Below are 21,262 nucleotides of genomic sequence, written 5' to 3'. Positions count from 1 at the left end.
TTAATTCTGAAGATCCCATTACAAAATTAAAACATGCATTGAGAAGGAGTACTGTCCTTTGGCTGGGATTGGGTTGCTGAAGAAGTGAGTTTTACACCTCATTTTCTTGTGAACAAGTTACTACAGTGAACCTCACTACCGTTTCCACATCTGTAGCATGGGTATAACAATCCTTAATTGTTGGTCAGGTTTATTTAGGCTATATATCCTCTGGCACAGAGACAGTTTTTACAGTAAGACCACACAGTGGAGCCTGAATTTGGATGAAGCCAACTGGGGAGAAAGAAAAGTCTGGAAGTATACAACCAAGAAAGCCCATATTTAAAGTAATTATCTGGGAATAATAAGTGCCTTTTTCTACAAGCCTTACTCTTAATTCTATTATAATATTAATGAGAGTAGTAAGGCAACATTTTAGGGTATCTACCATAGACCTTACCCCAAAGCTATTACTATATTCTGTGCCACTACAAATAATGTCTCGTGTAGGAGAAATATTTTTTCTTCCTCATGAAATTGTAGTAATTAAGCTTTTGCCACCCTGTTATCTCTCCCCAGGGATCCAGAGGTGACAGAGGTGACAAAGGAGTTAAAGGAGACCAGGTACTTTTCCAGATGGCTGTGAGTTTTTGTTGAATGAGCACATGAAGACTGATGTATTTCTGATAGTTAAAAAAACAGGGGTGGTACAGAGAAAGGGAGCATGGAGGCATGATCCTGGGGGGGGCAAGGAGGCAGTGGCCCAATATGATGTGGAACTCTGTGTCCATGTGCCCCACCAGCCCTGGCGTGTACCCGGCTGATGAGACACTCTTGACTTATGCAGGGTGACCTGTGGACAAAAACACAACTGGTATGTTTCTGCCTGAGAGGAAGCAGGCTGCAGAGGATCAGACAGAGGAATAGTGCTACCGTACAAGGGCCCTTACAGAACAGCCTTGCTTGTAATTCTCCAGTTACTGTGTCTCCTGCAGTGCTGAATCACAGTATTTTTTTTTTCTGATATCACTACATGTCACTGTCCTTTCTTCCTTAAAGGCTTAAATTGGTGCTGGTTTGTCAAAGATCACTCCAATTATTTTGACACTTTTTCTCCTTTTACTTTGCAGGGAGAAGTAGGCTCCCCTGGGATGCTGGGACAGAAAGTAAGTGGGCATGATCCATTGGGGAATTGCAGTAAGTGCTGGCATAGGGTCAACGAATCAGGGATGTCCTGGAAAGCATAAGGCACTGAAAATTATACTTGATTCAATGACCAACATTTTTGGATGTGATCAAATTCCTTTTTCTTTTTCTTTTTCTTTTTCTTTTTCCTGTTATTGTTGTTGTTTTCTTTTACCTTAGGAGAAAATCCTGAACTTTAGTTGCTTGTCTTTTTTGTTTTGTTTTGTTTTTTCTCTTCTTTTTTTTTTTTTTTTTTTCTTCCCCAGAACATAGGTGTAGTCATAATCTTTCTTCTATTAACATTTTCATAACTATTGATTATAGATTCATGGCTGGCCTTATTGTTGGCTTTATTTTTCACTTGGAGCTAATAAACATTTCCTTCCTGACACTCTAAATCAAAATAGCACTGCTACAAATAGCAGTGAAAATCCTGACCAGTGTTGATATCATCATTCTGTACTTGAAAAACAAGCACAATTCAAATGTTATTTTATTGACAGAAGTCCTAAAGGAGGAAAATTTTATGACATAATTGCATCTTATCTCTAAAATTAGGATAAATAATGGTTGAATGAATCCACCATTTTTTCTCTTGGTGGAGACTTTATTATGTGGGCATCTTAACAGCAAAGCACAATATTGTCAAAATGGTCAGAGAGTTTTGCTAGCCTCTCCATTTAGCTTCCTCTTTAGGGAAGGATTTTTCAGGGAAAATTGGGTGAATTATAAGACGTATTTTTGGCTTTACCCTTGTTTTAAAATATGTGATTGAAATTGTGAATTTTCAAGAAAAATACAATGCCAGCATTATCTAGAGGAACTGTATAAGGCATGTATAACCATTGCTCTGCCTATGTCCTGCTTCCTTCCCTTCACACCCACCAAGGGAGAGATGGGCCCCAAGGGACAATCTGGAGCACCGGGACACCGAGGACCTATAGGAAGACCTGGAAAACGAGGCAAACAAGTAGGACCATGATGTTTTCTATTCCTATTATTCCTGGTATCTGTGTTGTCATGGCGTATGGCTGCGGGGTCTCTTCTGTGGTGGTGCCTTGTGCTTGGTCCCACTGGCAGGGGGCAGAAGCACTGCAGCACCTCACATGCATGCGTGGGCCTTATCTACAGCACTCATATCTCTTGCTGTGCAGCATGGCTAAAGTAACATTTTCCCTGGCTTGATAACCCATTGAGTATAACCTCAGCAGACCCTGAACCTTGCCTTTGAATCCTAAACAACACAAAGGCATGTTCCAAATCCCACCTGATGACTGGAGAGTTGGTGGGAGGTTGGGAGAGTTGGTGGGAGGCCATACACTGTGTGTACGGGCAGTAGCCGGCATGTGGCTGGTGTGTGGTATGTGACAATGCAAACCACTGGTCTACACATACACACCCCAGTCCTGTAGTACATCCCTGGCTTCTAGCACAAGCAGTAGGGTGCACCCAGTGTCTGGCCAGGTCCCGAGCCTGTGGCTGGGCCCTCCTGGAGGATGCTTTGACCATGAAGTACCTGTTCGGTTCAGTCAGGCTTTGACCAGGCCCAAGTGTGGTGATACAGAGTCAGAGTAATAAAACACCCTCTTGGTTTCTCCCTTTTCCTCTGTTAATACTTACACAAGATTGATTTGTTAGACTAAGATATTTATATGACACTTCTCACCATAGTACAGCATGCCAGGGACGGATTCTTCGTCTCTAAGAAAGGTCCGGAAGACACATAGTAACCTCAAGGGTGGTAATCTTCAGTGGAAGCTGCTCAGGAATGGGGTGGTGGCAAACGCTCCTTATTCTGCGCTCAAAATACTTATGTTGACAGAATTGTTTTTTTTCAGACTTTCAGATGAATTGTAAATTTTGTGTAAATGTGATCCTGATTGCTCCAAAACAGTGTTTTCCAAGGAGGCAGCAATGTTAATGTAGTTACCTATTCAAGTGACCAAATGAATCTCTTTAATTGCATCTTTCCTTGTGCGTTTGTTTTAAGCAATGCTATTGTGAGGGCAATGGGACGGTAGGCACAAAGTCAGCCCGATAAGAACAGTCCCTTTGGTTTGCTACCTGCAATGCTTTTTTCTTTCCTCTGACAGGGAAAGGAACAAGCTCTTGCTACATCAGTGTTTGTTTTAACATACATCTGCTCAGATACAGGAGCCTGTAGATGCAGTGGTTAATAGGATCAGCTGAAAGCATTTAATTTGCAGTCTGGTTATGCCCAGCATGACAAACAGAGGCACAACCCTGCTTCACTGTCGCTCTAATGCTGTCAGCTAATATCTGAAGTGAAAGAATACCCAGTGTGGGTAAAAATTCAAAATCGGGTCTTGGGTGGGAATAACAAGCCACCAAATAAGGAATATATGTGCAATATAAGTCTGATAGGTGACCCAGAAGAAATGTCTTTTTTGTCCTTGATTTGATAGATTTTAAGAGCTGATGTGGGCTGTGCTCTCTTGCTGATTTATTATTATTATTATTATTATTATTATTTATAAATTGTGCTCATTTGTCCTGCCAAAGGGGATGTGCACAGAGCAGAATATCTTTCTGTAGTGTAAGGTGAAGAGCAGACACAGCGCCTGCAAATCAGCAGGGACACAGTGCAGTGTCCCTTTTTTTTCTGAAAGGACTTCATACTTGATCTTAAACATTTTGGTACATTACATAGTGTCTGGATCAAAAAGTGGTCATATAAGATGTCAAAGTTTAGGGCATCAATCAGTGGGACTAAAAGAACTATAGTCTGGCCCTAAATTAGGGTTTCCTGGCCCAAGGCTTGGTACACAAGCCTTCCTATTGCCCTGAAAGCAATTTCAGCATTGATCTTCTGCACAAAAAAATGGGTTTCTCTTTCTGTAATTAGTGAACTATCTATTTCTTTTCTCCTTTTTTAATCTTTTGGAAAGAAAACCTTGCAAGTGGCATTTTAAAGCTGTGTGGGTCTGGCTGCTGCCTTTAAGTGCTGTAATTACCTTGCTGTTTGTTCAGCTGAGAGGGTAGTTTCCATCAGCATGGAGCCATTTCCTGTCCCTTGATCCAGCTGACATCCCCGATGAAAGCAGCTAAATTAGGAAGGTGTCATTTCCACTTCCATTTTGAGATACGTCTTGATTATCCCCTTGACTTCTTCAACTCTGCTTTGCCTCTGGGGCAAGCTTTTCCTAAAAGGTGGCCAGGAGGTGAGAGTCACAAGTCTCACCATCCCCAAACACCGACACAACTTCCAAAGCTTTGTGACTTGGGAATTGACCCCCAAGGAGCAAGTTTTGGGTTTCAGTCGTGGAGGAGGAATGACTTAAGGGACGTTACTTGGAAAAGAAGGAGATGACTATAAATATCATTCCTGCGAAAAGCTTTTCTGAATGCCGTAGGCACACATGAAAGGCAACAAGGCAAAGATATTTAATATCACCTCTGCAATTAATTAATCTACCTGTGCTAAGCAAGAGAACATTAAGCAAGCATTCCTCGAAGCAGGAGACACAAGTCAGCTAGTTTTCAGGTGGTACATGTTAGATGGGCACTGGATTTCCTCTGCCGGATCCTTATTGTGTAGGGAATGAGATTTGCCGCAGACTTCTTCAGGGGTTACAAAATCTTGGTCTGCTGGTTTTGTGCATTCGTGTTGTGTAACATAAGAAGTAATTAGTGATCAGCATCGCTGACACTCACATAAATCCTGGAATATTTTGATGGCACAGAGCTTATCTAATAGGATTAAACTAAGTAAATATTCAATTAGTTCTTTATGGGCCATAAAAACAGACAAACAAAAAACTTCACTTGTTGAAATGGTGCAAAGTGTATTCAAACATATTAATGGGGTATAACATATTATATAACAACAAATTATTTTATCATATATGACTATGTATGCTTCATTAATCTGAAATTAGACATGCAATTGCCCACCATCTGCCCATGGAATTAAACCATCTTGAAGGAATTCATCTCATTGGCATTAAAAGAATGATAATGCGGCACACATCATTTTGTTTTTGCTAAATAATGTGTGTTGTTAACTAAAAATCAAATCAATATTTCAACTTTAAGCTATCCAGTGTGCTTCTGAAATATAAATCTGAGAAATACAAGCCTCAGAGTATATGAGCAGGAAGATAAACATAGTTATTTTTAATAAGTGTCACCATATTAAATTCAGGCCCAAAAATAGGAAGGTGCTGAACAGTTCTAGGGTAAAACTTTCAAACCCCTAAAGGTATGACTACACAAACAAGTTCCCCGGAGGCAAATTAGGGCTAATTTTACAGAAAATTAGTTATTGTATGGCAACTGTATGTAAATTAATCTTCCTTAGGTAATTGTACAGCATTTTGACTGAGCGATAAGGCACCAGAAGAATATCACCTGTCAGCATACAGCAGCGCAGTTGGCTGCACAGTAGTTTGCCTTCTGTAAAACCAAGCCCTTGCTTGCCTTGCAGTGCTTTGTTAACACAGGTATATCCACGGTGAAAGTCAATGTGATACAAGAGTTGAGGCTCTAAATTACTTGTAAAAATAGTGTGTCTCAAAGTAATTAGTGTTCTTCTGAAAATCTGCACCTCAGCCCGGGGAAATGTCAATGTGGAAACCCTTGATGACTCCTTATTGAATTTTCTCTTTCTGGAGACAAAATGAATCAATTTCTTTCTGTCAGCCCTGCAAACTCAGGCTAAGATCCAGAAGTCAGAGCTGCTTTTTAAGGATTTCCAGGATCACTTATTTCAGTGCCGCCAGCCATTTCTCTCTGAGCTGCACTGACTCCTAGGGAACTACTACGGATAAAAAGTCATCCTTGAAGGATAGCCCCTGAATGACTGAAGTCAGAACAGGGTGATTCCCAACTCCACACAGAGCAATCTGTGTTGCATTCACTCGCAGAAGCAGAAGTCCTGCCTGGACCCACTTTTCTGTCTGCACCCAGAAAGGGACAACCCCTCCCTTTCCCGGGGAAGTGGCTGTGGAGATCATGCTGCATGCTCCTACAGGCAAATGTCCTGCCTTTCTTGAAAGGCTGACTGGGGGATCTTGTGTATTATTAACAGCTTAGCAAATAAACATCTCCTCTTTCCTAGGGACAAAAGGGAGACATTGGACCTGTGGGTATCATGGGCCCACCTGGAAGACCTGGTCCTTCCGGCCAGCCAGGCCCCCCTGGACCTTCAGGATCAGGTAAGCAGGGATCAGGTTGTCTGAAGCAGTGTGCATCCTTCCCAGCACCTCCTGACTCAGCACATATGCCTATATAGCTCCAGTACAAAGAAGGGTGCAGAGCTTCTCCACCAAAAGTAAGGAGAGGATTTCTCCTGAAGTCATGTCAAACCTTCTTTATCCATTACAAGGACTTTATATCTTACTTTAAAGCCTACGTAATAACTTTTGATATCTCAAATAAAAGCAAAAACATGGCCCATGTGGTTCCTCTGGGACTTTGGCTGATGGGGATGATGAAAAGCTATCTGGCAGCCTTGGAAGGACTAGTTAATCTCCATCATCAAAGGTCTGCTGCTTCTCCAGATGTCCTGGCTTACAGTGAAGGATTGTGATCTCTAATCAGCCAGGACATGCTTACTCTGTGCAGCTCTGTAAAAGGAAAACAGATGAGACTTAAAACAAGGATCAGGATAGGAGTTAGAGGGGGAAAAGGGTGATAAAAAAATCTCTCTTTTTAATAAGTGCTGTAGATCTATGCTGTCTGCATTTGAGTGTGTTGTGGAAATCATGAGAAAAGCTGGTAACTGATAGTTGTACAGCTTCAAAATTCTGTGCTCACATGATCTCTGGGCAGCTTGCTTTCTCTTGTGAGACCAAGTGTAGACATGAAGGATGGATACATGACCTGTGATGTTCAGTGAGAATGTTTCAGGTATGGTTTTCCCAACCTGGATACATGCTGAAAAGAAAAGCAAACTCAGTTGAAAACTGCAGCTGGGTCAAATGGACAACAGCTGTTTGTACTGCAGCCCTTCAATGACCTTTCTTTTTCTTCTTCCTTTTTCTTTCCTTGCTCACACCAATGGGCAGGAAGTCTTTTCCTAGGGGTAGTATGGAAATGGTACATCTGTGAAGCTGGGGGCTGCTTCAAATTCTACCCATATCTCACATCTCCCGTTACGAAACATCTTTATCCTGAGTAAATTAGCTGGAAGTTTTCAGAGGGCAGAATTTTCACCGTGCCAACGGGAAGGCAGCCAGGATCCTGAGATTACTTTTTAAAGGATTTATTCTGTCCACAGAAATTTTATGTATCAGGCTTGCTCATCTTTTTCCTCCAGAATATAAATTCTTATCCTAAGTGACCTTCCTGTAATGATGTCACTGCTTGCAGTATGAACACATTGGCTCAAAGTCTAATTCTGCAGAGTACTGCATCCTTGCCAAAGTTTGAAAGTCAAAAAGCATTAGGTTTTAAAGTATTAATTTGTAGCACTCCTGTCTTCATAGTAGGGTTTTCCTGTACAGAAACCTCTGAAGCAGAAATGCTCAAGTGGTTGTACAAATGCACAATTCCCATGTGTTCTGGATGTCTGCAGAGACTGACTCTATGTAGGTCTTACTAAAGCCACTGCAGAGGTGTTCTGGAGTGATCTCTGTATGCGTCATGATCTGAATTTCTGGAATTTCAACCAGGCTGACTGTTATCTGAAAATCCTTAGAAAACTGACATTTTGGCCATGGTTAAAAAGTGATCTGAAAGAAAATGATTGTGGAACAAACTCAGGTCTTTTTCCTGAAGTGTTGGAACTGGTGGTTCTGGTAAACATGTCCATCAGTTCCCAGTGGAGTTGGTGGGAGGTGTGTGTATCTCTAAACTTATGTAAATATATATATACTCACACAACCCATACTTTTTCCACTGAGGCTGTGTTTGTGTTCTGTATGTTAACTTAATAACAGGGCAATCAGGTATTTTACTTTCTAGGGCAATTTGCAATAGGACCAAAAGGGGAAAGAGGACTTCCCGGACCTCCAGGGAGATGTCTCTGCAGATCCCCACAGAATGTGAACAATCCACCATATGAGGAATCTGTGTTTGGACACAGTTATCCAAAAGTCCCTGCGGTAAGCAGATTTTCTGGGAGAGGGTATGAACAATTCTTACGTACTTTTATTACAAGAAGTGCTCTATTCATTACTAATTTGTATTTAACAGGAAATATTGCTTATGTGGGCAATGTGTTATCTCTGGTATCCAAAGCCTCTGAGATCCAGTCTGTGCAAAAGTGTTTGGTCTCATAACTATTCTGAAGGTTGTGTGACTGAGGTGCTGAAATGCAGCTGCTACAAACCACCACCAATGTTTTTTAGCAGCTACATTTCAATGCCACCAATGCCACCAATGTGGCACATTTTTAGAAACCTTTCTCTGATCCTGAGGAAGCTCTCTTCCACCTTACTTTTACACACATAATCTGTTATTTTTATTTCAGTCAATTTAAATATATTTCATATTAGTTGGTGAAGGAAATATCTATTTCCTGTTTATTTTTTTATCTTCTGCAAAGACAGTGATTTCAGAGCTGAATATTGGAGTCAAACATTTCACATATACAACAGAGCATTCTCCCAAAACACAAACCCTCTACATTGAGCCAAAAATGGAGTCAGACTTCTGAGCTGCTGGCTGTAGACGCACACTTTTCATAGCTAATTTTGATTGCTAGCTTTCCTGGAAGCATTTTTATGAGCAAATTGGACAAAGTACGTTAAAGAGCAAGACCTAGCAGTTTTTCATCTTTGATTTCTTGGGTCGCTGTAAATACCATCTTTGTCCTTCTTCTTCAGCTGGGCCCTGCCTTACTGTTCTGTGCATTGTATCGCTTCCTTAATCGGCAATGAAAACGCTACCTTTTACTGCCGCTGTGTACGAGCTCAGCCCTGCCACTCAAGGGACTGGGTATTGTCTGGTGCCTAGTGGTCTCTGAATGACAACACGCGGTGATTAGCTTTGTTAACTTTTCCATCTGTCACATTTTCAGAAAGCTGTTAATGTGTGAGAAAGGGACATGTTCACCACACTGCTCATTAAACTGGGTCATTGAGCTCAATCTTCTGCATGAGTGTGCTCCAAGTCTTCTCAGCTGCTTGCACATCCCTGGTGCATTACAAAAAAGGCCTGTTACTTTTAAAACTCAATGGTGACAGAAGGAAGTGCATGAAATAAAGGTGCATATGCATCATGCTGTGCTCTGTTGCAAAAAAATATCACGTATTTCATGGAGAACTCATAGGATAAAGAGTAAGGCTCCCAATATTCTGTGTAGGTCTTACCACCCTCCTTCTCCCCCAGGCACTGTTTAATATTAGATCTTAAAAGATTGCAATAAGAGTGTAGTTACACCAAATATATGTAACCTACAATATCTATATGAACCCTCATCTGATGATGATCAAGTGCCATTTCTGTTCTCAGGAATGAGGGATGGCAAAGAGGCAAGCCTCCTCCTGCTGAGGAATGCTCCCCGCTTGCCTGCCCCATTTGTTTTACTCCCTCGAGTGGCAGGGAGCTTAACATTGCAATTATTTATTCTGTTCGGATCCCCACGAGGCAGCTTAGAAATCCGCCTTGTGCCACTCGAAGGCTGTTGTCAGGGTTGCTATAGCTGCACTTGGTTGGGAGAGACCCAGAGAAGGTGCTCCAGGGCTCCAGCCCTGCTCCATCCCCTGCGGCGTGGCCCCAGCGCAGCCACCCGCTCGCCCGTCAGCGGGGACCGTGCCAGCACCGCCAGAGGAGGGGGGGAAACAAAGTGCTGCTTTTCTGTCCCTGGCTGTGATTCATCCCGGTTTTTAAATCCTTTGCAATTTCAAAGGCCCGTATCTGTAAGAGGGATTTTCAGAGGGCACAGATCTGCTATTGATTTTGAGAGAAATTACAGCCCTGGCGCTGGGAATTCAGCTCCTGAGCAGCCACAGAACCAGTGTGTTGCTGGCTTTCTGTTTCTTTGCTTTCTTTCATTCTGACTGAAGGCATTTTTATTCGGTGCTTCTTTAATGAAATTGGCCTATGTCAGGGGCTATGGGAATATGCTGCTATGTAAAAATTTCAGGGTAATTTGTTTTAAAAAGAGCCAATTCTGATCATGCTGGTGGGAATAAGGCTCTGACCTAAATCCATTTTGTTCAAAAGCGTTCCATTTGCTTTTTCTTAATTTAAAAATGGTTTGAATTTTACTAAAATTAATTTGATTAAGCTGCCGAAGGAAGAGATTATTTCATAATGCCCCGTACAATTTTGGTGAATGAGACATTACAAAAAAAAAAAAAAAATGAGAAGCTTGTTCTAATTCTCTTCATTTTGTACTGATTTTTTTCTGTTTAATTGAAGACTTGAATTTAGACTAAAGTATATGCATGTGAAGAAACATGAATTTCAATGCCAATTAAATCTAAACGAAGTACAAAGTAGCAAAAGATAAGTGAAGGCTGCACTGAGCAATGACTTATTTATTTTGTAACCACAAACATGCCTAAAAAAAATAGACAAACCCGCAAAGACCACTTACGCCCATATGGATTTTGCAGTTGTTCCAGCGTCTAACCATTGGGAAATTGTTCTCAGCAGTGATGGTGCACAAGTGTTAGCATGGTCCTTGTCTGTGGGTGTGCATGTTGAAACAGGGGTCACTGGAGCCTTAGCTGGGTACTCAGGAAAGACCATTAGCGTTTGAAGATTAGCGTTTCTCACCTATTGCAAGCTAATATTTTTATGTGTGCATATTCTCACCCAAGGCTTACATGACATTCTGTTTCAGCAAACAAACAAAATTTCTGGCAATTCTTTATATATTTGCAGATACATAACTCAGTCTGCAGAACTGGATTCCATGACAATTCAAAATACTTCTTGAGAGAGTTACCAATCACCTCTTTTTCTGTACCCCAGATTTTTGTGGTGAATAATCAAGAAGAATTGGACCGGTTAAACACTGAAAATGCGTTAGCTTTTAGAAGAGATCAGAGATCTTTGTACTTCAAGGATACCTTTGGATGGCTCCCAATCCAGGTGAAAATATGACTGTGGTTTTGGAAAACTTTGGGCATATGTTTCACTTTTAAATACAGCAGATAAATTCTGAACTTAAGGTATCATACAAAATCAATCTGTCACAGCACTGTCACAACTGTACCTAATTCTATGGCTTATGTTCACAGCAGTCTTAGTTACTGAGACGTTAACTCATCAGTGGTCCAGGTTTTGCTAAAATCTTTGTGAACCAACTGGTGAACTGAGTTTGGGGAATTCCATTAGTAAAGAACAGTTTTGATTTAACACAAAATAACACAAAACTCAGCAGGGAACAGAGCTGTGGGAAAACACAAGCCCTGCAAATCAAACCATGTATTTCCTTACTGCTTCAGGGAGTTAAACTATGTCCCACCGAAATCAGCAGTGGGATCCTTACTGTTTCAACTGGATTTTGAATCAGATTTTGTATAAACCGTGTGACCCATCAAAGAGTGGGATATGGAAACCTGTCTGCAGGACCCGCCTCCCACAGTTTGTCACCTCAGGTTGTGAGCCAGCCTGCTGGTAGTCCTGCACGGTAATTGTGGTGTGTTTTTTTGACCAGCTCAGCCCTTTCTACCCCGTGGATTACCGCTTTGGGGATGGCGGTACCTGTGGAGATGGGATCATCCAGGATGGGGAAGAGTGTGACGATGGCAATGCGGTTGTGACAGATGACTGCATAAGTAAGTGACAGCACGTCGAGAGCAGCCTCTTCCTACCATGGAAGGTGCTGTAGTCATTTCCGCGTGATGACAGGAACAATTCATATAGCACCAAAATCAAGGTCTTCCATGATGCGGATGCCACACACATGCACAAGACAGAAGTGACCCCAGGTGCTTCTCATCAAGACCCGGTCTAGTGGGAGGTGTCCCTGCCCATGGCAGGGGGGTGGAATTAGGTGATCTTTAAGGGCCCTTCCAACCCAAACCATTCTGTGATTCTGTGGTTCTGTGATTGTATGGCAATGTCCCTGACCGGGCAGAGGTATCTGCAGTCAGAGCAAACCCCCTGCATTCCAGGGGCCAGATCCAGCCATCGTTTTATTCCTGAACCTTCCAGGGGGAGGCTGACTTTCTGACTAAGATATGTAGTGTACCTTTCCAGTGAACCTTGAAACCACTTCAGACAGGCACTAGAGCTGTCTTCTTCCATCAGTTTGAAACCCTAAGGGATGAGTTTTGGTAGTTCAAGTGCTCAGTGTGCTATTTGCCTTTCTATGTCATTTTTAGGACAGACATTCTGTTTTCTGTGTATGCTAGATTAATAACAGGCCATATCCCGGTTCCTATAAAACCACTTTGGGTTTGATTATTTGCCCGCATAGGGAAGGTTTCAGCCCACTGCCTTCAGTGTTAGCTTTACAAAACATTTGATTCCTGTCTACTCAATCTTCCTCTTGCTTTGCTCATTGTGGACAGTAACAGCAAAGAGCACAGAAGAGCACACAGTATAAGCTTGGCATGCAAGCAGCTATCTATCACAGCCTTCACATCCACCTTTCAGTTACCTCGTTTTCACCACTTAGCTCCTTCCCCACAGCATAGATGTATAAATAAATGTCCCTCTAAACTTACCTGACTACAGAGCAATCCAGTGAGAGTGAGCTCTCCAGGCTCTAAGCATGAGAAAATTATCCAATTAGAATTTGCAATCAACCATGGGGAACAAACATGCAGGAAAAATAGTGCTCATTAGTTCTAGTGCCTGTGAGATTGCATGTTGTGCATCTGGAAGTCCATCATAATGCTTTGTGCTGTACACCGGGCAGAACTCCAGGTCCATAGAGGCCTTGCAGTACTTGAACTTCAGACACTGATGTGACCTGAAGAGTTTTAATGGAATTATAGCATCATAGAATCATTAAGGTTGGAAAAGAACTTCGAGATCATCAAACCCAACCATCAACATGACCTGCTGAGTCCCACCACTAAATCATGTCCCTTAGTGCCACACATTACTTGAATATGACCATATTGTCATCCTTACAATCTTGTGACTGTATCAAAAGAGGTCAACCAAATGGTAAGTGGATTTAATTGCAAATAGGCTTGTTGTTCTTAGAAGCATTAATCTCTAACAAACAGGTCTTCATTGCAATCAATTAATCATTTCCATTTGTAAATGACCCACTTTAAATTGTGTAAACTCCCTGTTTTTGAATGTCCCTTTAATCTATTGCTTAATAGTGTCTCTGAGGAGATATCAAAGGGATTTTAGCTAAATTAATTTGTTCCCAATTTATACTCAGAAAGTTGAAGACATCAAAAGCAAAGTCCAATTGTTAAAATACAGCCCACAGATTACTGCAGCCTACATCCCAGTCAAGCGCTCCACAAAATGCCTTGGTATATATTTTACCCTTAAAAATCTAGTTCCACTTGCCTCTCCAAGATCCTTTATATATTAAGTTTTATGAAGATATTTCTTTCTCAATTTTTCACTAGGATGCCGCCGTGCTTACTGTGGAGATGGCTACAGACATGAGGGGGTTGAAGACTGCGATGGGAAGGATTTTGGATATTTGACATGTAAAACATATCTCCCTGGGTACGTATGAATGGTCTGCACTTTGGTTTGTTATTTTTGCTTCACCTTTAACATTAAAGAGAAAAGGACTACCCACATAAACCTTGTTCCACTGGGACAGTGGTGGAGAGAAAGTGGTGGAGAAAGACCTTAACAGATTATTTCTGTACATGATTGATTTTAAGGGCTGAATCTCATTTCTCAGTTATAATCACGTGCTTCCTACGGTACAAAGTGAATGATCATATGGGCATATGTTTACCCATTGCTTGCAAAGATTTCCTCACTCACTGACATTCTCATTGCATTAATACCCAGAACATACCTAGAGTAGGGTAGACCATGATGAAGAGATGATTGCACTGAAGGGAAGAAAAAAAGAAAACAAAACAACAAACCACATCCTCTGAACAAACTCCTGGACTTTTAGTGAGTGCTCCAGGGCTATCTTGGTTTCGGAATCTACCATTTATTTATCAGCCTTTCCAAAGACCAGAAAATTCATTGACTTTTCAGCAGATGCAAAGACATACATCTGCTTAGCAGTGTCCTTCATTTCAAACATCTGCTTATTGTTGACTTGCATTCTCTGCCTTTGTTTAAACAGCTTCCTCTGGTCAGCATTTCGCCTCCTATTTAACTGTCAGGTATTGTTACTGGGTAACAGGAAACATTTAATTTGCAAATGAAATTATGTGCAGAGCCCTCATCATTCATGGAAGAATAATGTGCTAATTGACAGGAATAAGAACCCACAGGACATCTTTGTAAGTCAAGTGCTGTGCTAATCCTTCCACTGCAATTGTTGGAGCACTCCTGGTGTAAGAGATTACTAGAACTGAGACTAGCAAACCTGACAGCCTGAGACATTTTAAAGAGCTCCCAACTGCAGACAGTGTGAAGCTACTCTCCCATGAAAACTATTCCATCTTAAGAGTCTTAAATTTGCTGCCAAAAATAGAGTCCCGCAGAAGCTTGAGAAATTTTTATAAATTCTATTTTCCGTGTATAATCAAGTTGTGAAGAGCAGCTGAGATCCTTTATCTTTGTGCGTGCAGCCTGCAGATTATCTGCTAAATCAAAGAAAAAGCCGTGACTCATCAGGAAAGTGGGACGAGTAAGTGAGCTTGGCACTGCAGCGGGAGTTTCGCCCCACAGCACCCTCTTCTCCAAGAGCTCTGCTGCAACTGATTTTCCCATTTTCTACTTTTTCCAGCTTTCAAATTTCTCCTCATATTTCACACGCATTCACTTCAGATTTTTTGTTGTTGTTTTTCTGAGAATGTGGGTTATCCAAGGACATATTTTTATGGACCTGTTCTACAGCTTGTAGATCATCTGATGGGTGGGTTATTCACCTGGACATATGGTAGCAATAAAAAGTCATCAAAATTATTATTATTATTATTATTTTTCAACACCTCTGGTCAGGTCTTCAGTTGGTAGAATCATTGCAGCTCGGTATAAGTCAGTAGAAAAAAAAAATGTTTTCCTGTATTTTGCAAGGGCCCTTTTTAAAGGCCTGTTTTTAGTTTGAAGGTGGGCATCTGTCACTATCATTATTTCAAGTGCATGAAAAATAAATTAAAGGAAAGACGGGCACAGTCATGCCTGCTGGAACTAATGGAAATAACTAGAAAAACACTTAACTCAGATCCTCAGATATTTGGTTACACAGTTCTCATGGGCGAGCGCCAAGGCCCATTGCACCTACTCCCGTGCAGTGATGTCTTTTGTATTTGTATTTTTAATTGACATTATGGGCAATTAAAACTTTGCTCATAGTTTCTCCTGGGCTCTTATTTTGCTGACAAGGGAAAGCACAGCAGAGCACTGCTGGAAATTATCTTCCTATTTTGGTTGCTATATGTCACTTCACTTGGCATTTTGTGATGTTCTTGATTCCTACAGAGAGTTGCATCCAGAATCTATGTAACATGAGCTATGGTGTGTATTGGAACTGAGACGTTCTCTTCTATTTCAGGTCTTACGGAAAACTGCGATGCACTTCTTACTGCTACATCGACTCCACACAGTGCCGATACTTCACATGAGGGGAGCAGAGGTGGGCAGCACCCCACATGTCACGGGGTGCTAGGTGCTACACTATCATCTATCCAGGAAGGACTGGAACAAGGAGAAAAGACAAAGAAGAAGAAGAAAAAAACCCACCTCTGTGTGAAAACAAACAGATGTCATGCTGCTGATGGCCATTTTGAGATGTTTGTCTTTTTTTTTTTTTCTTTTCTTTTCTTTTTTTTTAAGTGGAATTGGGAAAAAATAGGACCACTGCATCCTGTCTTAATAGCAAAATGTCAGTGTTTGCCAGTAAGACTTTTGAGTGGCTGTGTGTGGGAACTTGCTCTATCACAAATGCTACTGGAAACTGAATGTCACTAACCAGGAATATCATGTAACAAGACAACATTACCTCGACTTAGCACTGTTCAGCCTAAGTTCTTCAGGGTTTTTGTTTTTCAACCTTCTCAGCATAAACACAAAGTGTATCTTGGACATGGTGTTTATAGAGACTTTCTCTTTTATTACAATGTGAACTTCCTAAGTGTTGTATCCACGTGAGTGATGATGACTTCAGCAGTATTAAGGTTAGCTGCACGCCTTTGTGGATTGAACAAGCAGGGGTCTTTCAGTAAGTGCTTTAAAGATCAGCAGATGGGACAAAAAGCCTCCAGTCAAAGAAATTGGGCTGCATCTGTCTGCATACATCCACAGAAATGCAAGCTGTCTTACCAGGTCTGAACCTGCAGACCACAAAGGCCGGAGTGGCCAAACAGTGTGACACAGGATGAGCCTATTTCCTTTTTACACCTTTGCCAAGCCGGCTGTGTTCTGCGTGAGCCCAAAAGGACTGGGGCAGTGCTGGTTGCCCTCCTGAAAGCTCAACAGAACCATGTACGCGTGGTCTTCACTCCAGTTTCTGTGCTGCAAGGTCTTGTCGTTCTCCTCCCCTTGTCCAGCCGACCTTCATCCTCTGCCAGCTGCGCCCCATCCTCTCTCCCTGTGTGCCGACCCCTCTCGGTTCCCACCATCGTGTCTGGAGTACCCCAGTGTGCCTCCTCACTTTTGTATCTCCGTGAAACAAATCCTGGCCTAGAGTGTTTGTGGGTGCTCATTTGTGCTGTATAATGTACAAACATATTTGTTTTTCACAGGTTTGGTCAACTCTGTTAGCTCTGATGGGAGTCAGGGTAATTATATACTTATTTATTAGCAAGCATTAAAGAGCAAATTTTACATATTAAATACGTTATGTGCAAAAGAGTTCATAACAGAAGAAAATGGTGCAGAGATACGTGGAATTCAGGACTAAGAGCCTCAAATCAAAGTGTTATTTTCATACAGGCCACTCTTTTCTGCTTCGCCTTAAATGCTGCACTTGAACGCTTGAAATGCGTGAGTTGTTTGTAACAATGCCAGCTGCACTTACACAGTTACTTCTGTAAAGGTTAAATAAAGGTGGATGTTACTTTGTGATGATAACGCATTAAAGCAACTGAGAAATATGTACAACTTTTACCACCTGTATAGGAGATTTTAACTCTGCATGTCCAACGCGATACTGGAAATCATCAATTAAATGAAAAATAAACAAAACAAGTGTACTCTGTGGCTATTGCTTACCTGGGCTGCTTGTGCTGCTGTGAAGCTGAGCCACCAACATTTGTAGCCCAGTTCACTAGTTCACAACACTTCTTGTGGCTTTTTAAAATTTAATCAGAGGTCTTAATAAAAGGCCAAGAAACCAATGGGGCAAGGAACGTGCCATAAGCTCTGGAAGTCTGTGCACTGGAAGAGCTGCCTTTGAGTCTCCTGCCCTGGTGCAAGCCGTGGATTTCAGCAGCACCACAACATCCTGGTGGGATCCGGTGCCTCCTCCAAGGAGTTCAACTCCACTTCCAGCCCCCCAAAAGGCTGGAGTCCTGGAGAAATTTGGTAGTCCCAGTGGTCAAAGCTGAAGGTGAAAAAGTCCTGTTGTTTTTAAAAGCTCCTACCTCCAAAAGAGGTTGTAAAGCTGAGCGCACCAAAGGCAGGAAACATAAAAAAGAATTGTGATTTATGTAGAATTGTCATGTGCTGCACATGTCCAGAAAGGTGTGCATCAGTCTGGTCAGAAAACATTCACAAAGTATGGATTTTAAACGGACTTTATGAATACAGCACAAACAATTCAGCATCTTAACAAACAGAAAGAAGATATTAGGAAAAAAATAAAAGGACATGGAACAAGATTCTTACTACAAATAATGCCTTGTTCCCCTCAGATGATAAAGCATTAAAAAAACATATCTGGGAAGGTGTTAAGTATCTGTGACATAAAAGACTGTAAAAAAAAACCCTTCCTCATTTTTCAGATGTAACTGCTTTATTGCTACCTGGGATTCTTCAGCTGGACGGTGCCTAGTCTGCTCTGAGTGATCTTCCCTCCTTGTCTGAGTTTCTTAATGCATTACACCAAAGTCAAAAGTTGATTGAGGTATTTCAGTTCCTTGGCCTTTTGTAGCAGCGAATGCCTGTGGGAAGGTTTTCTAATCATTAGTATGGAGCTGTAGGCGAATACAGAAACAGTACGAGCTTGCATTGTGCGCTGTATTAAATGTATACTAAAAAGCCAGCTTGCATTTAGTATGTGATTAAATATATGTAGTTACCTACTGCATGTATTAATGGCTCATGTCAATAAATCATGCCACCTTAATTCTGGCATTTCCTTACTTTCACTTATTTCTTCTTGTGTTTTACAACTATTGTTTTTTAAATATAATTGTCCAGTTTAAGATGCTGGGGAGGAAAAAACAGTATTAGCTTCCAGTTGGGCTTGTGCAGCTTCTGAGAGCTGCCAGCCCTCACCTAAAGGCAAAAAAGGAGCAAAGCCCTCCTTTGGGTGTGCGGCAGGGGGCATGGGGGGGGACATGGTGGGGACAGACCTGCACCAGCCCGGCAGAGCAAAGGCTGCAGCCTGAAGGGAAACCATGCCAAATTGCATTAGAGGAGCATACTCCTGTTGGAAATTGCATTAGTACCTGCTTCCCTCTCTCCTGCAACCCAAATCCTGGAGCTGAAAAAGCCCAGAGTTACAGCCCCATCCTTCCAGTGCCCTTAATTCTCCCTGACAGCTTCCTGTGTGTCTGATGGAGGATCCCATTCGGATGTGTGCATGTCAGCCACTGTGCCGCGGGCAAACACAACCTTCTTCTCAAGAAAATGGGGTTTAAAGAGATGTCTTTTGCCACAGCCTTCCTGCCCAGTGCCGAACGAGGAGCCCTCTGTGCACCCCCTTTGTTGGAGGCACAGAAAGCGGCAAATGTGTGGTGGAGCAAGGAGGGAACAATCTTGTAGGGGAATCCGCCAGCCCTGGTGCTTTAAGGCAATAGTATTTCTTTTGTAAACTTCCCTCGGCTTAGCTGGCAGCTCTCACACCTACCTGGTGCTCCTGCTCTGAGGGCTGGGAAAGCTCAGGCTGAGGACTGCTTGGATTTTGAGCTGTTTCTGGGTTTAAAGGGAATGGTGAGCAGTTTGTGGTAAGAAACAGAATAGTTCAGGTGACAGGAGCTGAGTGTATTATGGGCCAAAAAGCACAGGGAAGACAATCGTGAGGTACAATAAAAAGCGGGATTTAAGCTATGGTGCTCCAGTGCACTTGGATAAAGGATACAAACCACCCTGTGGCCACAGTGGCGAGCTGGTATTTCACTGCTGCTTGCCCAGAGAGCGGCTTCAAACCCCAGCAGTAACCGCAGAGCAGCGGCCTGGGACCGCTGGGGTGAACCCAAGGTCGGTGACAGGACTTTCTGAGCAGACAACATCTGGTGTGAAATGCTGTGGGATTACAGCGGCTAAATAAAGCCAGGGAGCTGTACCTGTTGCTGCGTGGGGACAAGCAGGCTCTGCTTTAGGCTGACTGGAGGAACTAAAGGTGTCTGGTCACCCTGCCGGAGAAACCCCGAATAAGGAGCAGTCAGCAGCAAGCCCAGCAGTGGCGGCTGGCCCTGCCTCATGGCAGGCCGATTGCTTTGCCTGACGCCGCAGCCCAGCGGCCTGTTGCAGCCTCATCGGACTCCTGAGGCACTAAAGGAAGAAGGTGCCATGTGGTGAGTGCCACAGAGAAGAAACTTTGGGTAAATGTTAAAATGCCCCCGCATTTTGCAGCTGTACCATGTCGAACCAGAGCCCCTGAGCACCCGGCTGTGGGGCAGCAGCCCAGAGAGGCTGGGCACAGAGAAAAGAGGCAAAGCCTCCCCACATTCACAAGCCCACCCCGTTTTAGAGCCGGCCTGAAGGCTTGGCGGAATAAAGCACAAAGCTCCCCATGGAAAAGGTCAGCCCGTCCCAGGTGTCAAGAAGCTGTCAGCAATTTATCAGCGGTGGGGTTTCTGCAGTGCCAGCGTGGGTGACACAAAGTGGCTTGGGTTCTAGTCCTTGCCTGGCACATTTGTGGCCAGGTTTCACAGCGGGGCAGTCTGTTTTGCTTAGCACATCGATACATGAGGGCTGGAGGCTTCATAATTTCTGTCATATAAAGGGGCCGATGCGTGGCTTCGGCATTTCGGAGTGGAAGGAATTCCCACTGCCTACGGCTCAACTGGACGTGGGTGCTGAGGCTGAAGGACACACGCCTGACACCCCTGATTTATGGCAATGATCAGCTCTGTATGGCATTTATTTAGGGATATAAACCATGGCAGGTCTCCAGACACGCTCTTGGTTTCACCAAACTTTGAAGCCCCCAGCAAAAGCCCTTTAACGCAGGCCTGTGCTGGCAGGACACCGCAGCCACGTTCCCACCAAAGAAATGGTTATTTTTGAAAAGCTATGTTCGTGCAGGAACATCCTGCTTGGGCATGCTTCTTAGTGTCTGTGTCAAAAAGATTTACTCCTCTCATAGCTGGAAGCAGCGTTCCCTTTGAGGTGTTCTGTGCACAGAGGAGTATGAATGCGGACAGAGGCATGATCCCTGTCCTGAGAGCAGCTCCAAACTCACCAGCTGAAAATATCTTGATTGCCTGATAATAATAAAGGCTGAAGAAATCGTGAATTAATACTTTAATTACTTTGTCTGGGCAAAACTAGCCCCGACACCATGCCGTAAATTAAAGGTGAGAGAATATGAATCCTTATAACAGTGGGCAGGACATTTATTGAATTGAAGAAAATCAATAGTGAAATGTCCCTGCAGGAGTCAATGGGTGACTGGGAAGCTCAATGTTCCCCTAGGAAGGGGACAACTCCTTAAGGCCAAGTGCCTGCCCCTCGCTGGCACCGTGGTGGGCACAGGGCAGGATTTGCAGACAGCCACGACACCCCATTGTGTACGCAAAGCATTTCGTTGTGGCTTTTGGGAAATGCGCCTGCCACCCGATGTGCAGGACGTGGTATGCCAGCCAGCATTGAACACCTGAGCGCATGGCTTAAGAGTCAGGCCGCGGGGACACACGGGGTGCTGGACGGCACAGGCGGCGCGGGTCTTCCTCGCGCCCGCGGGAAGGAGGCTGGGTACCAGCTGCCAGGCAAGGAAGCGAGTGGAAAACTGTGACCT

The 21,262-nt window shown here is 43.0% G+C and overlaps 1 protein-coding gene across 3 annotated transcripts in view; it reads left to right on the top strand.

Moving 5' to 3' along the window:
- Positions 1-18,446, top strand: part of COLQ (collagen like tail subunit of asymmetric acetylcholinesterase) — a 40,430-nt gene extending 21,984 nt beyond the window's left edge. For 2 of the 3 annotated variants that reach the window (XM_035318042.1, XM_035318041.1), the window contains 9 exons: positions 559-603; positions 1,110-1,145; positions 2,054-2,134; positions 6,245-6,341; positions 8,092-8,231; positions 10,963-11,172; positions 11,741-11,861; positions 13,626-13,728; positions 15,692-18,446. In XM_035318042.1, the coding sequence (XP_035173933.1) occupies positions 559-603; positions 1,110-1,145; positions 2,054-2,134; positions 6,245-6,341; positions 8,092-8,231; positions 10,963-11,172; positions 11,741-11,861; positions 13,626-13,728; positions 15,692-15,761 (903 nt within the window). In that variant the 3' untranslated portion in view covers positions 15,762-18,446. The remainder of the gene's footprint in view (positions 1-558; positions 604-1,109; positions 1,146-2,053; positions 2,135-6,244; positions 6,342-8,091; positions 8,232-10,962; positions 11,173-11,740; positions 11,862-13,625; positions 13,729-15,691) is intronic. The other variant, XM_035318043.1, reaches the window with a different exon arrangement.
- The last annotated feature ends 2,816 nt before the right edge of the window (positions 18,447-21,262 follow it).

This window comes from Oxyura jamaicensis, chromosome 2, assembly GCF_011077185.1.
Source record: "Oxyura jamaicensis isolate SHBP4307 breed ruddy duck chromosome 2, BPBGC_Ojam_1.0, whole genome shotgun sequence".
NCBI lineage: Eukaryota > Metazoa > Chordata > Aves > Anseriformes > Anatidae > Oxyura > Oxyura jamaicensis.
Note: the sequence above shows the minus strand (reverse complement) of the source record. Positions and strands in the feature narration are given on the sequence as shown.